The sequence below is a fragment of the Parasteatoda tepidariorum genome, chromosome 10 (assembly GCF_982258835.1).
Source record: "Parasteatoda tepidariorum strain Cologne lab strain chromosome 10, Ptep-v5.0, whole genome shotgun sequence".
NCBI classification, from domain to species: domain Eukaryota; kingdom Metazoa; phylum Arthropoda; class Arachnida; order Araneae; family Theridiidae; genus Parasteatoda; species Parasteatoda tepidariorum.
In genome coordinates, this window is record NC_141764.1 from 26,662,215 (window position 1) to 26,689,217 (window position 27,003).

The following is a 27,003-nucleotide window of genomic DNA, read 5'->3' on the forward strand; positions in this document are numbered from 1 at the left end:
AATTGATATTGCTACTTTAGGGCCTATTTTTTGTTAACATATTCTCTTTTCATAAAACTAGCTTTTAAAAAAAAAAAAAAAAAAAAAAAAAAAAAAAAAAAAAAAAAAAAAACTCCAAGGCGACAATATACATATTAAAATATGAACCAATCAATCAATTGCTTCGATTTTAAGTACTGATCACTTTGTCTGCATAAAAATTATGTTATGAATTTCAAAATAATAATAAAAAAAAACATATCAAATGACATGCAATATTCATACACATCTATTTAAAAACAGCAGAAGCTGCAGGCATTATTTTCTGAAAGCAGAACAACATGTCAAGTTAAAAATGAATAAAGATGCATGTGAATGAAGAAGGGAGTTAAGAAGAAAACGAGATCTGATAAGAACGTCCAGATAACGCGAGCTAAATAGGAACACTAATTTGGGCATTTTGTCTCCTACGGTTTTAGGTAAAACCTCTCCTCTCTAATAGCGTTCCATCTCTCTTCTTTTCTTAATGAAGGAGAAATAAAACGGTTGCTAGGAGCAACAGTTGAAACAAGAATCCGCGTTATTTCTTGCAAAGGTTTTCTTGGTGGGATTTAGTTTTTGTTTTATAATGTTTATGTTTCGACCTGATAATGGTTTAATCGTTATCGATTTCCTTTTACTTAGATTCAATATAAATAATTCCTGAGGTAGGTGTTTTAATTCACACATTTTTATATAAATTTCCAATAAATTAAATGTATTTGTTTATTTCAGTCAAAGAAATTTTTTAAAATATTGGTATTAACTATAAGATTGGCGCTTACGTTCTGGAATTTAACCGGACAGTACCAATTTTTCTTATTCAATAGTTAAGATATGATCTAACTTCACGTCATTTTCAGAATAAATGGAATACAAGTTTGTTATCTACATTCGGAATCGGAGAAATCGAACATGTAATACCAATACTTAGAATCTGATATCTAACTATATCTTTCAAAGTACATAAAATAAAAATTTTGTCGTCTATTCTTACAATTGGAAGATATATATACCAAAGCAATTTCATTTTATAGTGCGATAGTTAAGACCTGATTCTGCATTACGGTAATTTTAAAAATACATATATGCTTGCAAAGAATATTAACGCTTTCTTTCGATGAAAGCTATAGTATCTTCCTTTATCGTGCAATAGTTAGGACTAGATTTTAGTCAACGATATTTTCTAAATACTCATACAAAATATAAATTTATCAGCATTATTAAAAGTTGGTGAAATTATGCACAACAAATTATCCTTTTTCGTACAATTCTTAAGAAAGCTAAAAAAAAAAAATTATTTATGAAAAGGAGAGAAGCATTTTTGTGCTATGAAGCTATAAAAAAAAATTTTTTTTTTGTGATAATGATAATATATAGAAATCATATTAAAAAAACACATGGCACGGCATTTTGTAGTCATTAAAATAAAGATAAAAATAATTCTCTCTCTCTGTATATATATATATATATATATATATATATATATATATATATATATATATATATATATATATATATATATATATATATATATATATATATATAATAAATAAATAAATACAAGAAAACACTAAGAAAGTTAAGAAAAACAATAAGTATCATTTTAATCCCCCTTTTTAATGTTTTTTCTTTTTATTTTATGATCTGTTTTTACATGTTATTTTTACTTTTTATGATCTTTTTTTGTAGTTATTTCATAAAAAAAAAAAAAGAAAAAGAAAATTTTTTTTTTTGAGTGCTCCTCACATTATTGTATTAATAAATTTTGCTTTGGCTTTATTGATACAATATCAGAAAGCACTCTGTTTTGCAGATATAATCGTGTGGGCTGAAGAAAAGATTATATCTTTTTTTTCCGGCTTTTTTCCGGTTTTTTTTATTAACAATTCATTTTTTATTTTTTTTTTCATTTTTTTTTTTAAATAAAATGTTGTTTGTTATTTTTTTTACTTATTATTTCCCACCCCCTTTTTTTCATATGTCTATTATTTTTCTTTGTTTTATTCTTCATTTTGAACTTATATATATATATATATATATATATATATATATATATATATATATATATATATATATATATATATATATATATATATATATATATATATATATATATATATATATATATATAAACACAAATAATATTACAAAAAAAAGAAAACTATAAATGGGAAAAAACCAACAGTCTTCCTCAAGACACATCTATTGGTATAATTTAATGCGATATTTCTGAATAAAGAATAATTATGCAAAGATAAAAATTATTCTTCATATGTGTCGATATCGCAAAAAAATTAGTTGAAAAAGAGCATAAAATAGAAGAAAACAGTAACCAAACTTACCGGCGTGTAGCAAAATGTGGTTTAGGTTTAAAAGTAAAATACTAATAAAACAGTTAACAAAATTCGCGAAGAGGCAAAATCTTCAAAGTTGTGATATATATATTATCAATGACATTTTAAACGTTATTAAGTTAAGATTACTTAAACGACGATCAATTTTTGAACAAACCTGAGCCCCATATTATTAACATCAACAATAGGAAAAGGCAAAAGTGCTTAAAGATATAAATATTACTAGGAGTTTGGAGATAAATATAATATGAGATATAAAAATAGAGAAAGTATAGTATAATTATTGTTAAGTTAAATTGTTTTCCTCTCTCTCTCTTTAAAATATTTGTTCCTGTTGTGGAAAATGTTGATTTCAACATTCAGTCTAAAAAAAAAATTTCCATGGGAACTCACTCTGTATTTGATTTTTTTTCCCTCAACCAACGTTCCCTAATCTGGGAGACAAATAAAGTGTTGAAAAATATGTTATAAACACATGGACAGAAAAAGGAAGCGTTTTCCAAATAATCGAAATCCCCTCCAGAGGAGAAGAACTTCCTAAACTTTCAGAAAAAGCAGATGTTAAAAACTTGAGACGAACCCGAGACGAATCAACAAGGCTTGGGAGTTGAGCCATCTTTACACCCCAGCCCAAGAAGGGAAAAAGAGAAAAAAAAGGGGGGGTCTTAGGGGGAAAGAGGGAGTAAACAGGGTATTGAAAAGGGAGGACGGAATACGAGGAGGTGTTTGAGGTCGATCCTGAAAAGGAGGAGCAGTAAAGCGAGGTCAATTTGGTAACTACACTTTTCTGGGATTATCAGATTTAGGGTTTTGACGTCTTTAAGATGCTTTGGTATTTGTACATTGATAAAAGAGCATATAAAGATTAAACGCGAATGAAAATGTAATGTTTAGGCAGGATATTAAGCTTTAAAAAAAATTGCTTATCAGCTTATCATATTTAAATTTTATTTTGCTGTGATTTTTATTGTGCAAAATAATAGGATTGCTTTGAGCAGCTGCGCTGTCGTAATCTTTAAATAGTTGGAATAGAGAATATTCAAATTGGTTGTCAGCTTTATTAAATGAGAATATTCTAATCTTTATGTGTTTTTATCTATAGTTCGTGGGCCATGAGAAGAAATTATAATAATCATTTATATATTCATAGGTATAGTTAACATAAAATAAAATTTAAAAAAAAAAACATACAAAACGATATAGGTTGCAAATCTTGTAAAATAATAACTATAATTCATGTGCATCTCTATTATATTAATTTGAAAGTAAATTAACATAATAAAGATTTTTTCCTAATAGATATTCTCATTTGGTAAACAAATGAAAATTCTTTGCTTATTATTATAATTTCTGCAGTAGTTTGCTAGTCATATTAAGAAAGAAGAATTCTTTACTTGTATCTCATTTAGTTTATGAGACATTTAAAGAAATTAGAATAATTATTCGTTCCTATCTTTGTATAGTTTGTGAGCCATACTATTTCTGTGTATCGTTATTAGTTTACGAGAAATTAAAATTACTATTTTTGTGCATCGCTGTTAGTTTGTGAGTCATACAATGAAATTAGAATAATTATTTATGTGAATCTCTGTTAGTTTCTGAGTCATGTACAGAATAATTTTTTGTGTGCGTCTGTTGGTTTGTAAGTCAAATAAAGAACTAAAAAAAATTTTTTTTGTATCTGTTAGTTCATGAGTCATGTAAAGAAATTAGAATAATTATTTCTGAGTATCGCTATTAGTTTGTGAGTCACATAAAGAAATTAGAATTACTATTTTTGCGCATCTCTGTCAGTTGAGTCATTCAAAGAAATTAGAATAATTATTTATGTGAATGTCTGTAAGTTTCTGAGTCCTGTATGGAATAATTTTTTATGTGAATCTCTGTTGGTTTGTAAGTCATATAAAGAAATAAAAATTTACTTTTTTGTTGCATCTGTTAGTTTGTGAGTCAAATTAGAATTACTATTTTTGGGGTTAGCTGTTAGTTAGTGACCCATACAAAAAAATTATAGAAACTATTTATGTGAACCTGTTAGTTTGAAAGACTTGTAAATAAATTAAAATAATTAATTATGTGTGACAGTTTGTGAGTCATGTATAGAATAACGATTTATGTTATCTTTGTTGAATTATATAAGGAAAAAAATTTTTTTTTTCTATCTGTTTGTTTGTGAGTCATGTAAAGACATTAAAATCACTTTTTTTGCGCATTGCTGATAGTTTGTGAGTCATGAAAAGAAATTAGAATAATTATTTATGTGCATCGCTTTTAATCTATGAGCCACGTCCAGATGTTAAATATTAATATTCTCCGCCATAAAGAGCTTCGATATTATGTCTTAACACGGGACCAAGACGTCCAACAATGTAACTGTACATACTACTTAACTACAGGATTATCACAATTATTTTTAATCAGGTCATTGTTTTAATAAGGCACAAGCAAAGATTGTTGTTTAAAAGTTAATACATTCCCACTTTTATTTTATAGTGATTTCAGTAAATGCAACGTATATTTCTAATGCAAAAACTTCAGCAGCAACATCAACATAATTTCACGTATATTTTCCCAACGTTCACTGCACGTGCCAGCGTTTTACAACCCCATTCTACAGGGAGTTTCTCCTCGATTTCTCGAACAAAACGGATGGAAAAAAAGAGCACAGAAAAACGTTTATGTTCGGCTATTGTGTGATAGTGCCAAATCAGCCTCTCCCCATTTCGGATTAGGATCCCGCATTGAATGCTAGATTTTAGGCAGAGATTTGCTTGTGGCTTTTATAGATGTAAAAGGCACTAATCCCCTTTTTCCCTGCTTTAGTATTTATTTTCAGCAATTGAATGGCACAGAGACAAATGCTTTTTTTTTTTTCTCCACTGGATTATAAACTGTTTTGATCGCCTCCTTCAGATTTAGGGTTGTCCTATGGGAGCAATGGAAATGGACGATTTAGTTGAAATTAGTTCGATTCAGTTTTAAAATGAAATTTTACTAAGAAATGGAAGCATTTCAAATGAAATTGATGGAGAATCCCGTAGCACACAGAATCCTGCACAGACCGAAAAATGAATCCTTACCTTCACATAGGTTTATTTAAAATAGGCTAAATTCAATGTAGTATTTCCAGCATGATAATTGATTATTTACTACAGTATCAAATTTTAAGTAAATAACATCATTATCAAGATGTAAATACATTGCAAAGTACATTGCAAGCAAGTTTAAAGTACATTGCGTCCGTTTCAGACTGTAAAATTAATCCTCAAATATGTCTGTTTCCTTTTAAGCACCAAGAGTACAATCTTAGGAAGATCGGTGCATTGTTCAACTATAATGACGATACCTTGAACTAATACAATGCAAATTAGATGCAGCCTCAAAAATAAATTAAAACTGAACAAATTTTCGCACAATTTGAACCATAGTATCATGTAATTCAGTTTAAGAAATGAGATAGTGAGGTTTAACCTAGCACCATGTTAAAGTTGCAGCAAATTTCAAAGATACCCTCCTTACCTTGTTCAACCCTCCAAAATTTATAACAGTGAAGGTTAAACAGTAGTAAATCAATAGATTTTTTTTTAAATGAGATTTCTGTTTTACAAGAATTTTTAATTCTAAAGTAACTTTTATACGGTATAAATTTCACAGAGGTCCGTAGCTTGCAAATTTTCTTACCAATGACTTAAATTATAAGAATCCATTTTTTTTCCAAATCAAATTGATTTTACAAATTTAAGGATCGGAAGGATTAATCTAATTTAAAGATTCTATAGTAAAATTTTTTAAGGAATGAATTTTACAAAGGCCATAGCATAAATTTTTTTTTACCAGTGACTTAAGTAATAAAAATACTTTTTTTCTTCCTTTTTTTTTGCAAATTAAATTGATTTCACAAATTTAAAGTACAAAAGGATTAATTTAATTTAATTTAAGGATTCTAAAGTAACTTCTATATGGAAAAAATTTCACAAGGGTCCATAGCTTACAAATTTCCTCACCAGTAATTTATGTGAAGAGAATCAATCCTTTTCTTTTTTCTAAATTAAATTTCTTTTACAAATTTATGGATCACGTGACGGAAACATTCATTTTTAAATGCAAACACACATTGACTAAACTTTGGAGAGGAGGTATTCAGATTTTCAGTTAATTGAAATTTTGAGGTGTCTCTTTTTATTTATGGTATTCAGTAAAAATCATGGTTCTTCGAAGAAGAAAAAAACTAACAAGATTTTTGCTGTTTATTCAAATGTAATGAAATGTATTTGAAGTGCTCTCTTGAGCAACGAAAAACACACACATATATATAGAGAGAGAGGAAGGAGGGAGTTGCCAATGCTCTTCAAACAGTCACACACCATAACATACCACCCATTGACACATTACTAAAATACATAATCAAAAGAAGTACCTTTCAATCAAATAGATAGCCCCAATGTGTTCTGCTGTGCAAGATAGAGGTAGGCAGAACCGATTTGGGAGAGTAGTGATAAAAAAATCCCGCCCTCTTGGGTGATAAATCATTCAACTTGACAACCCCGGTGTTGGGACGGAGAAGGGAATGCTTTTTTTTATTTATTATTATTCAAAAAATTACTCAGTGTCAAGTGATTGTCGAATAGTACTGATTCAATGGATAATCCAAGCTTTCCTTTCAATTCGCGTGAGAAATGTTTTGCTCAATCGTTTTGTTGCGCTGGTGACTCGTACCCACTCCAGCCTCAAACGTCAAAGGAGACAACAGTAGGCTCGATATTCAAGCAATAATCCTAGGCCTCGATTATCCGGATACCTCAGTTAACCGAATTTCTAAACAATTTTATTTTTTTTTTCTGTTGGCTAATGAAAACATCAATGGCAAGGTTTAAAATCAAACATTTTTATGATGCAATTTAACAATTTTTAGTTATTATTATTTCAGTCGGAGAGTTTTATATATATATATAATATTGTATTGACTTGCATGTAAGTAATTAGTGCATTAAAACATTTTCTCTAAAGAAAATTTTAGTTTTTATATAATGTTATAAAAAATTACATAAAGTAAATTTATAAATTTGTAAAAAATTATATAAATCACATATTAACAGGTAAAATATAAGAAAACTAAGCTATAGTGTTATTTTTAAACTATTCACTTAACTTACTAACAATTAGCTTGCAGTCACAATAAAATTAAGATCAAATAATTTAAATAATTTATTTACATTAATTTTTTTAACATTTGATGAAATTTGAATTTTTATAAAATATTAAAATTAGTATTTTATATTCAATCAATATACAATAAAATCAGTCATTATTAGTTTTTTAAATGTATTTTAACAGGTTGAGAATTGAAAGACATAGTGGAAGTTATAGTATTAATCACTCTTTATGTAATTAAAAATACAATTAATGACAACAATCAAATAATTTTAACTCCTTGTAAAATGTTAAATTTTATAAAATATTAAAAAAAGTAAATTTGAAATAAATACATTATTATTTGCTTAAATGCATTTTAACAGGTAGAGAATTGAAGAATTAGTAGTATTAAACATTCGCTCATTATTAAAAATACAATTAATGCCAACAATCTATTATAGTTTATTGATAAATGTTTGAAAAATATTTTAATTAACAAACATTTACTTTGAGAAAGAAGTAAAATATGTTCTTCAAATAGCTTCTGATGAATTTAGAGATGCTGTTTTAAAATCATTAGGAACATCAACTGTTATTTATGTATGATAAAATATTACTTTTTCAAATAATAATTTTAATTTTTAATCAAATTAAAGGAAAAAAAATAATCTAAAAGAGTAAAAATGAGACAAAGCAAATGACAGAATTTCTCAAGTAAAATCATAATTTGTTTCGAGTTTTGAAACTACGATCATTTTAAATATATTAAAAAATATTTTAATTTTTGAACTATATCATAAAACTGCTAAATTATCTTCGTTTTAAGCTAATTGAAAATAAATCTATATAATTTTTTGTAATTAGCAGAAACAACACAAGATGCTGTCAGTAATTTTTAATAATAATGAAGTTCGCAGAACTCAGAAAGGAAGTTGTGGGCGGAAAGTGCAAAAAGGTTAACCATTAATTTAGTACCATCCCGATAGTGCTAATTTTATATTTATTTTAAACTATCAGAAATTGATATAAAACTATTCATCTCAAAATCCTTTTTTTTTTTTTCTTCTTTCTTTTAAAGTATTCTGTTTTTGAGACTAGCAAACGAAAGTAAAAGATTACACATCTCATAAAAAAAGTCATTATAATGCCTCAATAATTTGTATTTTCACTTCAATTAATTACTATCTTGGGTATAATTAATGAATAATTATTTACCAATAGATATTCAGAAGATATCGAGGATTTAAAAAAAAATGAAAATACGAAAGCACCGTGTTAAAGCATTGAAGCAGAATCAAAAATCCAAAGAGAAAAAAAAATGGTATTTAAAAATCCAGTAAAATAAATTAAAGATCAGAGAAAAATAATAAAAAATAATGTCTTTAAAATGAATTTGAAAGAAGAAAAAACTGTCTCAGAGATAAAGGTTATAAAAAAGTTCTTAAATAAAGGAAGGTATTAAGTTCTTAAGAATAATGAAAAAGGGAGAAAAAAAAAAAGGGGGAATTGACATTGAGATGTTGGAAAGAGTTTCTTACTCTTAATTGTGGCGTGTACAGAAGATGAGAATAGCTAATTATAAACTCTGTTCCTCGCGAAATGAAATTTAATCCCTAGTTTTAATGTCAAAATTCCCTCTTGGATTAATTCCGGTGAAAGGAGGAAAAATGAGGAGGGAAAAAATGAAAAGGGAATGCTTAAAAAATTACCGATCTTTGATGAAAGAACGTTCTTACCTTCGAATCACCTCAGCTTTTGTGTACTTATTTTTTTTAAAGTGATGTACTGATATATTTCAAATAATGACTCAATTAATCTAAATTATTCCTAGATCAAGGACAGTTTAGAAAAATTTTGTAATACTTATGTACCTTGTAAAGCTCTGCAGTGATAAATTCTAAATTGCAATTAATATTAGTAGTTTTTTGATATAAATGAATTTCGAATGATTCCTAAGAGTACTTTTAGAAATTATGTGGTGATAAAATTTAGCTAACATTTCAATTAATAAACATAACCCTTTTTTTTCCTTCCAATGTCCAATTGGATAATGACCTACGTGATACAGGTATCTGAAGGGCAGATTGTGTTGGCCATTCTTTCAGGGTCACCACATTAGGTGGTCCAACTTTGCTCCCACAGTAAGGACAGATACTACAAAGAAGGAAAGAACACCCATGCCTTGCCTGGGATTCGAACCCAGAACCTTTCTGATGCAAGGCCAGGACCTTGACCCCTACACAGGCCTGTCGGCAACACATTATTCTTAGATTAGGGTCTATTTATAAGAGCTTTGTTTAGCTGATGTACCTCTAAAACCCCAATGGCTCAGTGGTTAAGGTAATGAGCTGTCATGTGTAGAAATGGGGTTCGATTCCCGGTGTCGGCTTGAAATGACCCAGCTTCAGATCGACAGGTATCAGCTTTTCTGGGAATTAAGGGAGGTCCGTGTGCAATGTTGACCATATTGCCACTATGATCCTTTAGTCAGAGAATTGCGGAACCTTAGCCTCTATGATCTACAATGGGCTGTTGTGGGAATACTTGTTATTTTATTTTTAAAAGTTATGTATTGATAAATTTTAAATAATAACTCAATTAATATAAATATGAATTAGTTTTAGAATATGATAGATGCAGGGTTGGCAAGATTTTGCCGCAGGTGGAAAAAACCATGGTAAATACCGGTAAAAACCGTCCTGGCAAAAACAGGTTTTTGCCAAGCAAATTGGCAAAAAGTGGCAAAAACCTATATTTTCCAAGATGAGAGGACAAAAACACATTTTTGGTACAAAATTATTCCTAAAATTGAAATATATACTATAAATATAAATAATTACAAAATTATTATTCCATAATTAAATCATACTGTAATAATATATCATTTTAGTAGTTTAAAACATTATTGATTGGAAAATTTGTGATTATTCTCTTTTTTCCAGTGAAATGAACTTATTTTAAATTAATGTAACTATAATTTAAAGCATAAAATATCTATCAAGATGTGTAGTTAATTATTGTACAAATAATAATATTTATTTACTATTTGCAAAAAAACATTTATTTAAGGATTCTAAAATGAAAAGAGGTCAAAAACTTTCAATGTTTTAAAAATTATTGCCTTTATATTAATTATTAATATGTTAAAAATAATTTTTTCATGTAATGTATCAAAATTATTATTCCTTATGATTGATTTAAATTTGCTTCAAGTATTTTGTAATAATATTTAATCAGCAATTTAGATGATTTGGTTTTTGCCGGTTTTTACCAGTTTTTGCCGGTTTTTACCAGGTTTTTGCCACTGTCCTGGCGAAAACCCCTTTTTGCCGGCAAAAACTCCAACCCTGGATAGATGTAAGAATAACTTTTAAAAAAATGTAAATAACATGATAGCAATTAAATTATATCTACCAAAACTCGTCCACATAAAATGACAAAAAAAGGGGGGGGAAATAGCGGTTGGTTTTGGTTTGTGACAACGATCTTCCCTTTTTTCAGATTAAAAATTTGCCAAATTGTTTGTAAAAAAATTCGACTCCAATTATTTCTAATTCTCAATATCTTAATAAAGTGTGAATTTAGTTTGAAAAATGCAAAAGTTTTAATTGCACTTTTGTGATGACCCCTCAATGAAAGTAAAAGAAAAACTTGAATGAAAAAAGTGATTGACTTATCACACGAAAAAGGTATCACTAAAATTTTTAAATAATTTTTTTAAATTCCATTTATCATTTACCACTTAAAAATAAAGAGTAGAACGGGATAAATTAAAAGTTAAGAGATATCTAACTTAAAACAGGTAGCAAATTCATTATATCCGTTAGTAAAAAAATTTAATGTAGCTTACCTCCATTTTTTTTTAAGAACCATTTAGATAAAACTTTTATTTTTAAGATAGGGAATTGAAAGTAAAAGAAAATTCTAAAATTAACTTAATAATTAAATCCTCACATTTTTAAGAGTATTAGAATTATGTTTATAATTTCGCTTAAAAGTGATAATAATTTTATTTGAAAGAAAAAAAAAGTAATAATAATATTTTTCTTTTTCGTACATGCATTTTGCTAATTTTTTGCGTAACCACAGTTTACATTTGTAAATTTAAATTAATAAATTAAAGCTTTGAATCTTGAAACTAAATTTCTATGAAATATAACCAATGTACTGTTAATTTGATAGGCAGAAGTTATGATGATTATTTTCAAAAAAATCTGCAATAGTTAGTAAATTAATAATTGTTTTTTTTTTCCTCAAAACTAATTTTTTGGTTATTTCTAAATACAATATTTCAAAATGTTTTAGTTCCAATTACTTGAAATGAATATTTTCTATATATATGTCAAAGGAATAGACTACAGATTAGTGGATTAAACTATTATTTTATATTTTACAGTTAAAACAAAATAATTAATTTGGGCCTTTTTTGTCAAATAAATTTCTATATTTGCTGTAAAATATCTGACTTTTAGCATTATGTCTAATGCTTAGTCTATTCCATAAGTTCATATTTTATGAGTTCAATTTTTAAAACAAGACTAAGGAAAAAATAATAAATTTTACCAAGTTATGTGATTTTAAAAAAGGTCAACTTTCGGCCTTTTTTTTTATTACCAGTGTTACACCATATTTATACCATGTCTTAGAATATAATACACACACATCTACATGAAAATTAAAAACATGAAAATCTAAATTACATGAATTACATGAAAATCTAAATTTCATGAATTACATGAAAATCTAAATTTCATGAATTACATGAAAATCTAAATTAAAAATTTTAACTCTGTAAGCATTCGAACATTTTAAATGATTTATTTTTATTTTTAAAAAGATGGACTTTAATTTCGATTTCAAATCAATTTGATAAAATAAATTCAGAAACGAAAACACTATTTAATGAATCATTTTTGTGTGCTCATCAAATAAAACTCAGAAATAATTATTCATAAGATTAGAAACATAAGGGCGCGTGAAAAAGGCGTCAAACCAATCAAAAACATCCTCTGACATTGTATTAAACGTAGACCCCATATTAACAACAGTAACCCTTTTGTTAACAAGCAACTACTGGAGCTAATGAGACACTTGCTGTCTGAGGCGAAGCGCCACATTTGGCTAATGAGCAACACAATTCTGGCATCATTTTATAGCTCCATTCAATTAGGACGGTAGCCAAAAATAAATGAAGAGAAGAAGATAGGAACGCCTGTTTGTTAAGTCATTCAACTGATAAAACACATTTAAAAATAAAATGAAGCAATTTCTTGTCAATTTGTTTCTCTGATTAAGAGAGTTAATGTCAGCAAGTTTTTGGCATACCCGGAACTTGTATTTCCCAACGTTATAAATTTATATTTAGTCTATGAGGATTAATTTTTTCGCCATAAATATTAATTTACCATTTAGAGATTTGCTCAAGGTTAGGTTAGCAAACGGAAGGTTAACTTTTGAACAATTTCTTATTATTTTACACGAAAAGAGATAAAGAAAATTTAAAAAAAAATAAATTAAAAAAACTGTAAAAAAATTCTGGTGTCTAATTGCCACTAATTTTTCTGTTGAGGCAAAATATATTTTTAAGTAGAGAACTGTAGTTATCATGCAAAATATTTACAAAATAGCAATTGTTTGAAAGAATTAGTCAGAACAAATTACTAAAAATGTTCTTGTTTTTTGAACGAAAAATTTTCGCTTTAAGATTATAGCAATGGAAAAGTAAACAAACAAACAAAAAAATGTAATTACTAGCACTGTAAAAAAAAATACTAGTTTATTTGAACGCCAAAAATAGTGGCAACTGTACACCAGAATTTTTTTTACAGTGTAGCAAATAGTTTTTACTGACTGAAAAAAAATGAATAAAAAATACAATTAAAATATTTTAATTCCATATAAAAGTGAAACTTAAATAAACCATGACATACAACAATTTCGTGACTACAGTGGTAACAGAGATGTCACAGAGAAGGGCTGTCACTGTAAACACAATGACGGCTAGCAACCCAGCCTCGGATAGACGGGTGCCAGTTTGTCTTAGAAGTAAAGGCAGCTGGCGCTCAATGCTAACCAAATTGCTCCTCTCTTGCCTCTTTAGTTGCTGCAGGAGTGCTTTACATTTACATAATACTTTATAATCGATAAAATTAAATATTATATTTTGAATTAGTTATTAGAGTTGAAGTTGTGATTAAATATTTAAATTTAAATGATAATTTATTTTTTAATTAAAACATTTGAGGGGGCATTTTGAAACGCCAAATTATTTGAAAAAAAAAAAAAAAAACCCAACCATTATTATAAAGAAAAAGTTTTGGTTTAATTTTAATTTAGACATTTTTATGTATTCTGCATTTAATTTACTTTCCACTTGAAGCATTCATTCCTCATTTGTTAGTTGTATCTTTTATTCGAATTATCTTAACGAGTAAACAATTACATATGTTAAAGTACCCGACTACTTTTTTTAAATCGATTTTGACCAAAACATCATATTCCCGTGTTTCGCATAAAACAGAACTTTGGAGCTCGAACTATGACGTCGAACTCAATAACTCTTACAAAAACAGTTTGAGTTTTGGTTCTACGTGAAATAGAACAGAAGTTATGGTGATTAAAAAAAAAGAAGAAGAAAAAAAAAAGAAACACATCGATATTAGTTATTGAATTGAAAACTGTGTCATTTTCAACATTTTTCTCAAAAAATAGTTTTTTCGGTTATTCTCCTTTATTCTAAAGTATACCTTAGAATATTTTAGTTCAAAATATTTGAAATTTTGTAAGAATGTATTCTATTTTTGAATGTAAGAATGTATTTTTTATTCTTTACATTTGTCTAGGGATTAAGCCGCATACTAGTGGTTTAAATATTATTTCATATTTTACAGCTAATGTGAAAATAATTTATCACACTTCTTGACCTTTTTTACAAAATAATTTTCTATTGCTGCAAAATATCTAAACATTGATAGTATGCCTAATGATTAGTCTATTCCCTAAGTGTAATTTTTAAAAGCATTGAACAAGAATAATGAAAAAATAATGAATTTTAACGAAGTTATGTGGTTTTGGAAAAATGACAATTTTTTTGTCTTTTTTGACTGGTTTTCTCCCATACTTTTTAAAAAAGAAATTTCTTTCTTATTATTTCTATTTGTTTTTTTTTTTTTTTCTTTTCTTTTTTTTTTTTTTTTTTTGCATTTACAGTGAAACCTGTAAAAGTGACCATCTGGGTAAAGTAAGCATCTGAGCAAAGTGACCATTTTCTACAAGTTTTATTTAAAGAGCCCTTTATAAAGAGTCTGCATAAAGTGAACACCTCTATATAGTGACCACTTGACTTGGTCCCGAAGGTGGTCAATTTAGACAGGTTCCACTTTATATTATATTTCAGAGTATAATACATACATAAATCTAAATAAAAAGTTTCTGAATTAAAAATTTGAAAATTTTGCTTCTGAAGGCATTTGGTGTACCTTAAGTATCAATTTTGAAAGGGATTTATCTGAAACTTTCCCAAATTTAGAGAATTGCTTTAAAAGTAATAAAAAATGTTTTGATTAAATCTAGAAGCAGGCAAAAACCAGCTGGTAAAATTCAGCAGTTCGTTGAAAAATTCTGTACAATTCCTAATTATGTTCGATTTTAAATCAGCGGCTGGCAGATCATATCATTCAAAGAAATAAGCGTATTTTGGCGATCGCCAAATGCACCTATTGCTCGAAGGAAACCCTTGTGACCAGCTTGACCCGAACAAGCCCTGGTTTCTAATCCGGGGCGTCGAAGAGCCGTGGTCCCTAATGAACGTTTCCAAGTTCCTGATCTGACAAGAAGATTGTAGTTGTCAAGTCCTTGTCCTTCTCTCGCTCTTTGCCCCCCTTCAATCCCCTTCAACATAGCTGAAGGAACTAAAAGAGAACTTATTGTTGGAAATGTTGAGGATTATTGGTGAGAAGTGGGTTTAGATCTGGACAAAAAGTATTTTGAGTGAAGAGCGTGGCGTGAGATCATATCTAAGGATAGTGTTTTGTTGTCCGTTTGTAATGGAGGGATTATTTCTCTTGTGTGATAAATAATTCTGTCCCTTGAATGAAAAAAAAAAACCGAAAACTAAAAAAAACAAGTTTCTCAATCGTAAATAAACATTATTCATCGGAAATAATGTTCGAATGTGAGGAAACTTATGAAAGAATAACTGAGTTGCGAATTGAAAGGGAAAGTAGTTTAATAGAATCAAAGTCATGCATTCATCGAACAAAATGAATCATAAGTTGACCCAGAGGGAATTTTAGAGTTTTTTATTTTTTTTTCTAAGTCTTAAGAATAAACATGTTTAAATGAAGAAGTTTTAGGTAAGCAATCAGTGATAAAGCCTTTTTATTCATAGACCTTTAACGGTTTACTTTAATAGAAACGTTAAAGTGGGGAAATGGCTTATGGATTAGGAATGAATATTATACTATTATACTATATTTTGCAAAATACATCTTTTATAAATCAATTTAATTAATAAATTGATAGTTCAAAAATCTTAAAAAAAAGGATCATTTGAAAGATTTTAGTTTAAACCATGAATTGTCATTTAAATCGGAAAATGGTAAAATACTGTAGAATACACTGAACTTTGCCGTTGATTGAAATAAAATAGCGCTTATAAAGAGATCGTGGTAATATAAGTTTACCTTTGATTTTTACCCGCTTTTATGTTTTATAGTTTTCTTTTGATTTTTACCAGTTTTTATGTTTTATATCTAATCGTATAAGCAACTTATGATTTTATGCATGTTTCGATCGCATTATATCAGTAATTTATGATTTTGTCCATTATGCTTCAATCGCAAGACCAATGAGTTTATACTTCATGCTTAGTTTCTTATGATTTTAAGAATTTTGCTTTAGTCACATTACTTGAACAACTTCAGATTTGTGCTGCAATTAAATTATGTTGGTAACTCATGATTAATTTCAGTCGTATTACATAAGCGACTTTTGGTTTAGATCATAATGCCTCAATCTACTTCAGCAACTTATCATTTCATGCATTATGCTTCAATCAGATTAAGTTTAGTAAATTCTCCCTCCTTACAAGTTCTAAATTGATTTGGATTAAGAATTTCACTAATTAATTATTCCATGAAATACCATAGAGTTGATATAGTAAGTAGAGGAACCAAGTCCGCTTTATTCCTTCCGAAAAGACACGCCACAGATAGCAAGCAAAGAGTTACAATCACGTGATGGAAAGAGTGCAATACTTGGCGCAGTATCACAAATGTTGGCGCACTAAGTTTTTAAACAGCTTTATTTCGATATTACCGATGCGCAAATAATCGGAGCATTTGAAAGACAAGTTTTTAAACAGCTTTATTTCGATATTACCGATGCGCAAATAATCGGAGCATTTGAAAGAGAGAAAAAAAATATTTTCGTTAATCATATTTCTTTAATATTATTAAATGGGTTTTTAAAACATGAGTTTTTTTTCTCTTAACAAATAATTTTTAATTAAAGTACTGCCTTTATTTAAAAAAATTCAGTAGTTCTCGTCTGTACCCTTAACACTATTCCTTAAAATTTATTCATTATATAAAAATAAAAAACGATATTCTGCATCACTTATATTTATTACTATATTCAGAAATTTTTTTTTAAATGTTTTTATTGCAAAGACCTATTTAAAAAAAAAAATTACTAATATATATTGTAATAACTATTGTTATTTTTTTTAAAAAAAAATAATAACTTCAATACAAAAATCAGGATTTTTTTTAAATCTACCAGGGCTTAAAATGTGAATTTGAAAATTTTGTCCTTTTTTAATGAAACACAAGTTCGTTTAAAAAATTAATTTAATCTTTACGTTTTAAAAGTTTTATCACTGTTAGATAAAACAAATTGTAAAATTAAACAGATTGTCTGAAAAAAGTTCGATGCTTAGAAATAACGTTAATGTTGCATCACTTTTATCATTTTTATTTATGCTCACCAAGAGACTGCTCGAGAGGTAATATCAAATTTCGGGAAAAATAGCTTCGGGGAAAATAAAACCCGTTTTTAGTAGAACAGATTAGTTAGAAAACATATTTTTGATTAAATTTAATTACGTTTAGAATTTTATTTATATATTGAATGCATTAAATTATTTATACAATAAAGATTATTTACATTATTAATTTAGAATTTTGACTTCTTTTTTTCCTGACACTTAAAATAGATATTTTCAAAAATAAACTGCTGTTGCATTTTAACTTAATACTCAACAATTTGTCTAAATATGAAATAAAATATTTATTCTAATATAAAAGTTTTCAGCTCCGAATAGAGAAAAATATAAGATTAAAAGCATTAAACTAATCAAAGAAAATAATAAAAGAGTTTAATTAGAAATTTTACTTTGTATTTCATGTACAATCTAATTCCATAAATTACTAGGAAGTTTAAATTGTACACACAAAGAGACTAGTAGAAAAGCTTTCGAAATTTAAACAAAAAATACTTAAATAAAAGAGAAAGCAATTAGAATTTTTACTTTGTACTAAATGTAGATCGAAACTAATGACGAACTTATAATTAAAATATCTTACTTTTATTTGTGATAGAAATTGCAATTTATGCAACTTTTTATGAGGTAAATTTATGCAACTATTATAGGTCAATGTATATTTAATAATTTTTATACAGAAAACCAGTATCTTAAAAAGTAGCAGTTAAAAATATTTTACTTTACAAATAAAAGAACCATAATCATTTTATGGACATTAAGAAAATTACAATGCCAATCCATAAAAAATGTAATTTTCTTAAAAATAGTAAGTGCATTTAAAACTATATCTTTTAGCCAGCAGCAAATTAAATATATGCAATCTAGATAAAGGTAAAAACAGTTGAAATTTTACAAGGAAGGTTCACGATGCTAAATCTTTGCACCACAGCCAGCTGTTAGCCTTGGCCGTCTGAGCAGTTTATTCCATACCAATGCATCACATGCGCTAATTTACTGCACTAATTTACTCCTATACAACTTATCCACTTCTATGTTATGTTTTCTAAATTTGTTGCACTAAATCAAACTAATCCTATGCTTTAATATACTAGTAAAATAAAGTATTTCCAATAAAGCAACTATTTTTAAATAAAAAGAAGATAAACAAGTACTTAATGATTAGATTAAATATACCTTAATTTATTTTCTAAATAGTACATAATTTGTATTCATTTTATGTATAGTAACAGAATTATATAATTTTATTAAAAATTAACACTAAAACTACTATACACTATTTTATATTTAAATACTAAAAATATTTCATAGAATTTAATTATTCATCAAACATATAAGAATATACAAATAATTTGGTTTTTAAGCATTCCTATGTAATTTAAAAAACACAACTTCTTATGTACCATATTTTTTATTTAAATATATATATTTAAAGGAAACATTTTAGAACAAGATAAATATTGGGTTTTAGTAATCAAGAGGTAAAGATATACAAAATCTTCAGAATATACAGAAATGATATCGACATTTAAAGAGAACTAAAACAAAACCGAAAGTTTACTCAACTGTTCCTTGGCGCTAAAGTATCTCGCCAAGGAAGCCAACAAAGCTTTGCAGCTATTTCAGCTAAAAATAGAATATATATTGAAATATACTTAAACATTTTAAGTTTAAAGTTTAAGAAACAATAAAAACTTATGTTAAATGCAAAAAAAGTGAGCAAAAACGAGCGTAATTGATTATTAAAGCAAATAAAACATGATTATCAGAGCATGACTGAGTATCGGAAAAATTTTAAAATCAATTTTTAAATAGAAAAAGTGAAAAAAAATGTCGCCCTTTCTTGTAAAAAGTTATCGGACAGTCCCTAGAAAACTTCTCCGTGCAGCAAAATGCTCAGGACTTTTGTACCATTCTTATTTCTGAATTAAAAAGACAGACAGTTAATTGCATCAGACGATCGCAATGCTAAACGAATGGACGGGAATCGAAGCGGTCTCAGTGAACGGCGAGTTTGGGCTACAGTCACGTGACTTTATCTTGTCCACGGGTCGGGGGGTTATTCTACTCTCTCTACCCAGTATTTCAACTCTATGTGAAATACAAGTACTTTGAAACTGTGCAAAAATATATAGGTAAAAATGATCTTACCTGCTTCACTGTTGTTGTCAGTACTAAGTTGTGAACTAGGTTGTTGTGAAATAGGGCCTGGAGTTCCTGTAGATCCGGCGGGTGATCTGGCATCATCAGGTCCGGTACTATAGGAGTTTAGAGATTGTGAAGGTGGTCTCTGGTAGGGTATAAAAGACTACTCACAATTAGTATGGGCCATCATAACACACACAATTCATATACACAATCAATAAAACAATGCAAAGAAATAAGCAGTGAAAAAATAATCAGATAATAATTAGTTAATTGTGCAGATTTTGAAAACAAGTTTGCTACTTAAAATTACCATTTCGAATATAAAATATACGTAGTTAGAAAAATAAAACTGTAAAATAGCAAGTTTTTTTTTTTAAAGAAACTAAAATTTTTATTTTTTTATTTACTTAGCCTTTTATTTAAAATGAAAACATGTCAATATTTTATAAACTACACTTCCATTTAATTCCATTGTAAAATCACAAAAAAGGGCCATAACAACTTCGTTCCTTTATTCATAAATTTATGCCCGTCACCTCAGAGTTAGAACTTCAAAAGTGTCCATTTTTAGTGCCTGTCGGACACTTTTATGGTCGGTACTTGAAGCCCAAATTGGGTAACCTTCTTAAAAAGGTTTTTCCTCCCGTTTTAGTACTGAAAACAGTTATGTTTTCGAAAATGGACAGTAAAACCACCCCCACTTGTGTACGATTTTTTTTTTTTTTTTTTTTTTATTGCGTCCATGTTCCCTTTTATTCGCGTTTTGAGTGACACTCACTTGCCGTCGTTCTTCCGTAGTTTGACGGCACAGTTATTACTTTTTAATGGAAAAAGGATACGCTGCGGTTAACATTCTGGTTAATAAAATGACAAGTTATAAAATAGCGTACGTAAGATTAGATAGAGAAAAGTGTTGGACCAATTTTAACCTTCATTTATATATATACTTCTAATATTATATGTTATGCTTTTCTCTACCATGCTTATTTTTCATGAGTACTTTTTTCCAAATACCCGTGTAAGTATGCAGAACATTAAAGTGTACACTGTAAATACACTAAAATACTTTACAGATCATTTTTTACACGTTTATTACCATCAATCATCTTACTCTGGTATTTTTTTATTTCGTCAAAGCAAAAACACCGTGGCAGGTGAATACAGTGCTACAAATTGTAAGTGTTTTAGTGATTGCACAATGAGAGAAATATGCTCCCCCCCCCCCCTAAGAAAAGCAATTCTTCTAAATGAGGAAATTGATATCGCACTTTTTGGCGTTAAACATCAACTGATCAAACTAATTTTTTTAATTTTTTTTAATATTTATTTTGTTTTATCTGTTAGTTCATTTTTAATAGTGTGTGCCGATGCTTAATTACTTGATGAATCAGTCAGGAAATATAGATATTTTCCATTTTAATTAAGTTACATTATTTTTAATAGGCTGCCCTCAAGAAATTTCTCGAAAAGAACGGTTAAATGACAATTTATTTAATCGTTATTTTACCATATTCAAACAGAACAGTCAAATCACCTAATACTGTTAAACAACCAGAATTTTTTTTTTTACCAACTAAGCCAACCAAATGAAGCCACTTAGTTCCTTGAAACTGCGTACATATTATAGCTGTCAATCCCAATCTGCCAGTCACATGACCGACAGAACTGGGGTTCGAGTCCTAACATTGACGCCACAATATTTCTTCCATTCCCTTCAAATGAAAAGTCTTTTGCACTCTCCATCTGATTAACTGATGAAAATCCTAGCTCCTATGTCTAGTTAAATTTCATTTTTACGGTTTTGAGACCATGCAAGTTACGTTAAAAAAAACCTGTATACTTTTGTATTCGTGGTTTGGCTTTATAACCATACTAGTTATAAACGGTTTCAAAACCGTAAAGATAAAAAATATTCTTTATCGTTAACTCTACGGTTAATCCAATGGACAGTGCGCTGCTGGTTATTTTACCATAATTTTTGAATGAAAATTCTAACAGTATGATATTTTTGTCATTAAGTATCGTATTTGATAATTATTTTTATCAGCAAAAGATGCATTACTATCAATATCCATCTTTCGTTAGATATTTATACCAAGATTTGGTATTTACGACGCATGGTGAAAGTACTTTTTAAGACATCGTTATAAGGATGAATAAAATTATTAATATTTCATCATATAATAATATCATAAGTCCCACTCTGTTTTTGAGAATTAAAAAAGAATTAAAACTTTAATGACCTACTGAGCTGTGTGCCCAAAATCATGATGAAGTCTCCATTCTGTGTTTATTGTCCTGAATATAATCCTGTTTATTCTTACATAAGATTGTTTAAAATCTTACACAGTTTTTCCGTTTAAAATTTTGAGGTATATCTGCTTTTGAGAATTAAAAAAAAAAAGGCAAAACTTTTAGTGACCTACTAAGCTGTGTGCCCAAATTCATGAGAAAAAAATCTCCTCACATCTTGTGTTTATTATCTTGAATAATCCAGCTTTTTCTTACATAAGATTGTTTAAAATCCTATGCAGTTTTTCGGATAAAAAAAATTTCTGAGGTATATTCTACAAACACAGTGAAAAGAAAAAAAAGAAAAAGAAAAGGATCGGGAAAATACAGGGGCGAGCCGTGATGGGTGTCATGGATTCGACATAAAAAAGAATCCCTCGTGCCTGTAAATCAAAGGGTACGTCTATTTTATAGCCTCTGGACCCACCAATAGACGTTCCCCCAACGACTCTGGACTTCCGCTATAGCCTGCCAAAAGAAATAATGTCAAGAAAAGAAGAAAGAAAAAAAGTTTTATTTTTTTCTTCTATTTTTTGAGAATGCCAAAGAATAGGAACAATAGTCCGGTAAGCTAAGATATAGATCCGAGATGGTGAGGAAAGTACTAAAAAGGAAGACATAAATATGTCCCACTGAGAAATGGTTGAATCGTTTGGTTTGGAAGCGACTGTAAACACACATCGTTTTAGAACGCGAAAACTGGCGATCGCTAAATGGTTTGAAAACAGAACCGCAGTAGAATATGAAAGAGTTCTATAGGTTATTGATATTTTGGGAAATATTATTATGAATGTATAGAGAAAGTTGGGCTTAAATTGTCACTTTGAGGAATAAATAAAATATTACAGCTATAAATAAGTATCGAGTGCCGAACTTTATGTAGATCGAATTATTGCCAAAAAAAAAAAGGAAAGATTTCTTGACTTTTCTCTGTAGAAAATGGAAGGAATTATTTCATTTCATCTATTATAGAAAATAGAAATTTGCTGCATGCTTGTATTGATTAAATAAAAATAGAAACAGAGACTGAACTGAGAAAGAAATTCAAACTTTCAAAACAAACCATAATATGTTAAATCAATAAAATAACCCAACACAAACTGAAATAAAGATTTTATTTGCACTTAGTTGGAGTTAGAAATGATATGCACTAATTTTAGGTAATAAAAACTCTTGGAAAACAGAAAAACAAAAAAAAAGGAACAAAAATTTGGCTGTTTGGAGTTTGATAGAGTCTTTATATCAAGTGTAAACCAATAAGCATGTAACAAAGAATAATGCGATACTAACTGGCACGTAAGAGATGGACACTTAAAAAATTGTTATTTTCTAGTATTACTCAATTCCTTTCCTGTAATTAGGTTCGAAATTTAATTTTTATTTTAGAAGCATGTGGAATCAAACATGACAGCTAACATCAATTCAAAAAGTCACAAAATGGGTGTCTGTATTCAATGAAATCTATGTATCAAACGTTAAAAAATAAATAATAAAAAAAAAGAACGAAATTAATGGCGACATCACAAATTGTCGAACAATGCCAGGTTCTATCTAGTATGCTAACGAAATAAAGTTCCCGTTTTCAAATTAGATTTGAAACTTTTAGAAATTTAATATATTCATCTGAAATTACCAAACAGAACCAATGTTGGCCAGCCATTAATTCCAATGAACCCCGAAATTGATGGGTGCATTCAATTAAGTTTGCGTATCAAATGTAAAACAAGTTCCAAAGATTGTCGACTAAGACATAATCTTATTCAGCACTATTGAATCTTGTAAGTTAACTCTTAACTCTTTTGTAAGTTTAAATTGGTTTTAAAACTTTTTGATTAATTTATTTATTTAAGAAACTAACTATATTCCAACGAGTCCCAAAATGGGTGTCTAAATTCATTTGACGTTTCGTTTGTTCTGTAAACCATCTTTCAGTCTGATGCCGTTGAAGTGTCCAAGAGAGCTGTAAGCCACGCAGAAGTCACGCAGCTTGATATATAATTTGATGTTTGCCAACACTTGCGTGTGAGAAAAATGATATAGTTGACAGTGGCCATAGCGTGGTCCACTTCAAGTTGGCAGAACTTTTCCTTATCTGGGATTTTGAAGGGAGATGCTGCGTTTCACAAAATTCTATTTCCATAATTAAAACCCGTTGACTTGCTAAGAGGAAGCTTTGACATTTGGAAGGAAGTAACCATATATAATCCATGCTTAAAGACCCTTGGTGGAGTGCTGAGAGATTTCCTATTTCGTTTGTTGTCAACACACGAAATGCTTTGGAGTTTTAATTTAAAATCTTGTATTTCAAAGCTGAGTCATTTTGTTTCGGGAAATAGTTTAAAATCCTAGAACGAGATTGGGGATGTACGGTTTAGAACTTACGTCTAATTGAATCTAGTGAAATAGGAGAGCAATAATTACTTCAAAATTCAAATTTGCAAGCAAATATTTTCTTTCTATGTGTATTTTTTATTTTTGGATTAAAGGGATGCCATCCGAAAAAAGTGTTGGTGTTTGTAATGAAATTTTTACAAATGTCTTAATGAATAAATAAAAATTTAAAGCTAATCATATTGGAATCCAAAAGCCTCACCCAAGGCCTAATAAGTTAAAATACCCACTAATTATGAGAGTTTATAAATGGTTATGATTATTTAATTAACATCGATCAAGAGAAAATTAAAGTTATTGTAATTTAGTTATTAGTTATTGTATTGTTTAGTATAAGTTATTATATTGTTAAATTTGTTAATTATACAGTTATTTACTAAGCCCAACAAGCTACAATAAAAAATTTTTAAAAAATTTAATATTTTAAATAAATTTTGCTTTAAGGATCGGATTATTATGTACTAGATTGTAAAATTTATGGTTTTGGTTGAATATTTACTAATAAGGTGACGATAATCAATTGAGTTAAGAAATTAAAATTAAAAGTATGCTTTATAAGTCAGTCGAGAAAAGTATCAGTAAATATACATAAAGAAAAATTTAGTAAATTATGAGTGTAACAACACATAGCATAATAATTAATCAAATTAATGTAATGTAGAATAAGTTATAATTAAGAAAAATTAAATAAAAAGTGCAATAATGAATATGGTGTGAAAATTAATAGAGTAATAATTATTTTAAAAGCAATCTAGAGAATAATACACAAAGTGCAAATTTTTTTTTTTGTGACCTGATGCATATTTACAGGAAATAAAAATTTTCTTTAACCGTATTTTATTAGGTACAAAAGTTCAGTTGCTTGATATTATTTTTATTATTATTAATAATAATAAAAGAAAAGAGCTTTCGATTTCTTATCACGTTGAAATAGGTTTACAGAAAACATGACTTATTGTTTATTTGTACACATGATTTCAGAGAATAAGTTGCGGAGGACGTACACACACGAATCAACCGCAGATGTAAAAAAAAAAGGAGAAAAAAAGAAAAAAAGGAGAAACACCTGCTCTCGTTTAAACACTGCGCTTTCAACAAGTTGAAGAGTAAAGGTAAATGTGAGATTCAATTTGATCGAGAACACAGAAATCCTATTTCCATCTAATTGAAGCATATAAAAAGAGGGCTGTTTAAATCGAATAGAATTACAAAAGGAGATGTAAACAGTTGCTGAAATTATACCATTACTTCCACCTCTTTGTCTGTTTGATAGTCAGATACTGCGGATTTGTATTGTGCAGTCGCCACGTGATGCTCATTGTATTTTATTTTTATGAATCAATAAAGCACATGGTTGTTAACTATGGATAGGCCAATTGTCTCTTAAAGTTAATTTTACGAAGAAAAAAAAATCTTCTTTCATATTTCTTTTAAGTTGTAAGTTTTTGAAATTTGTGTGATTTAGGTACGATCTCTGCAAAATATATGCTTAATGGCTTGATCAACTTTAATTCATTTAAATAAATAACACCTCAACGTAAAAAAAAGAACACAAGCTGCGCAAATGATTGTCAAAATGGCGGATGTTTAGAATCGTTTTTTAAATTTTCGAAACTTATTCTTACTCCATAAGCAGAATATTCTATACGTAGGGAATTTTAGAAATTTTTAATTGTCATTTCTAAAGAAAGTACGAAATATTTTGTATCAAGTATGTAAAAGAAGAGGAAATAACAGATTCTTGTATAAAATTAAGAATAAAAAGAACAGGAATTAATCTAAAATTCCCGTTCTAGTTTGATTCATATACGATTCTTACAAAATGGTATGTTTCCTATACTGTGGCTTGATGAACTTTATTTTTTTAATAAATATATATTAAAAAAAATTAAAAAAAAAAACTTCGATGTAAAAAGAAAAAAGAACACAAGCTGCGCAAATGATTGTCAAAATGGCGGATGTTTAGAATCATTTTTAAATTTTTGAAACTTATTCTTGCTCAATAAGTAAAATATTCTACACCGAGAGAATTTTAGTAATTGTTAAAAATCATTTTAAAAAAAAGTTTGAAATATTTGTATCAAGTATGAAAAAAAAAATGAAGCAACATATTATTGAATAAAATCAAAGATAAAAAGAAACAGGACAGGAACAGGAATTCAATGAAAATTACTATGAACACTTTATTAATAGAAGAATTTATTATTTATATAATTTCTCAAGCAAGAAAAAAGTGGAAAGAAAAACAGCAATTTCAAAGAAAACATAGAAATACCATAAGGAATATAGGGATTGTAGGGAATTTCCTTAAATACAAATAAATCAAAAGAATTTTAGATTGAAAACGAAAAGATCTGAAACTAGTGAAACGCAATAAGTCGATAGTTTTCTCATATTACATAGTTTATTATGCTCATATGCTCTACGCATTTTCTAAAACTGAATAGATTTCTTTTTTCTAATTATATTTTTATTCAGATTATTAGAAGCTTAATAAAAGAATTCCTCCACAGCCCTAAGCTTTGCAATGTTCGGCCTCGAATTGTTCAGCTTTCGAACACATTTAAATCGATATTTTACAGATATTTTATCAATATACACAATCATAAAAGTAATATACTGCCAGCGATCTTAGCATTTATTAAACGCTATCAAAAAATA

At 28.2% G+C, this 27,003-nt stretch overlaps 1 protein-coding gene across 6 annotated transcripts in view; it reads right to left on the minus strand.

The window, feature by feature from the left end:
- The window catches only part of LOC107439560 (homeobox protein Meis1), a 283,231-nt gene that overhangs the window by 174,396 nt on the left and 81,832 nt on the right, over window positions 1-27,003 (minus strand). For all 6 annotated transcript variants that reach the window (XM_071184435.2, XM_043052522.3, XM_071184434.2 and 3 more), the window contains exon 6: window positions 19,663-19,819. In XM_071184435.2, coding sequence (XP_071040536.1) covers window positions 19,663-19,819 — 157 coding nt within the window. The remainder of the gene's footprint in view (window positions 1-19,662; window positions 19,820-27,003) is intronic.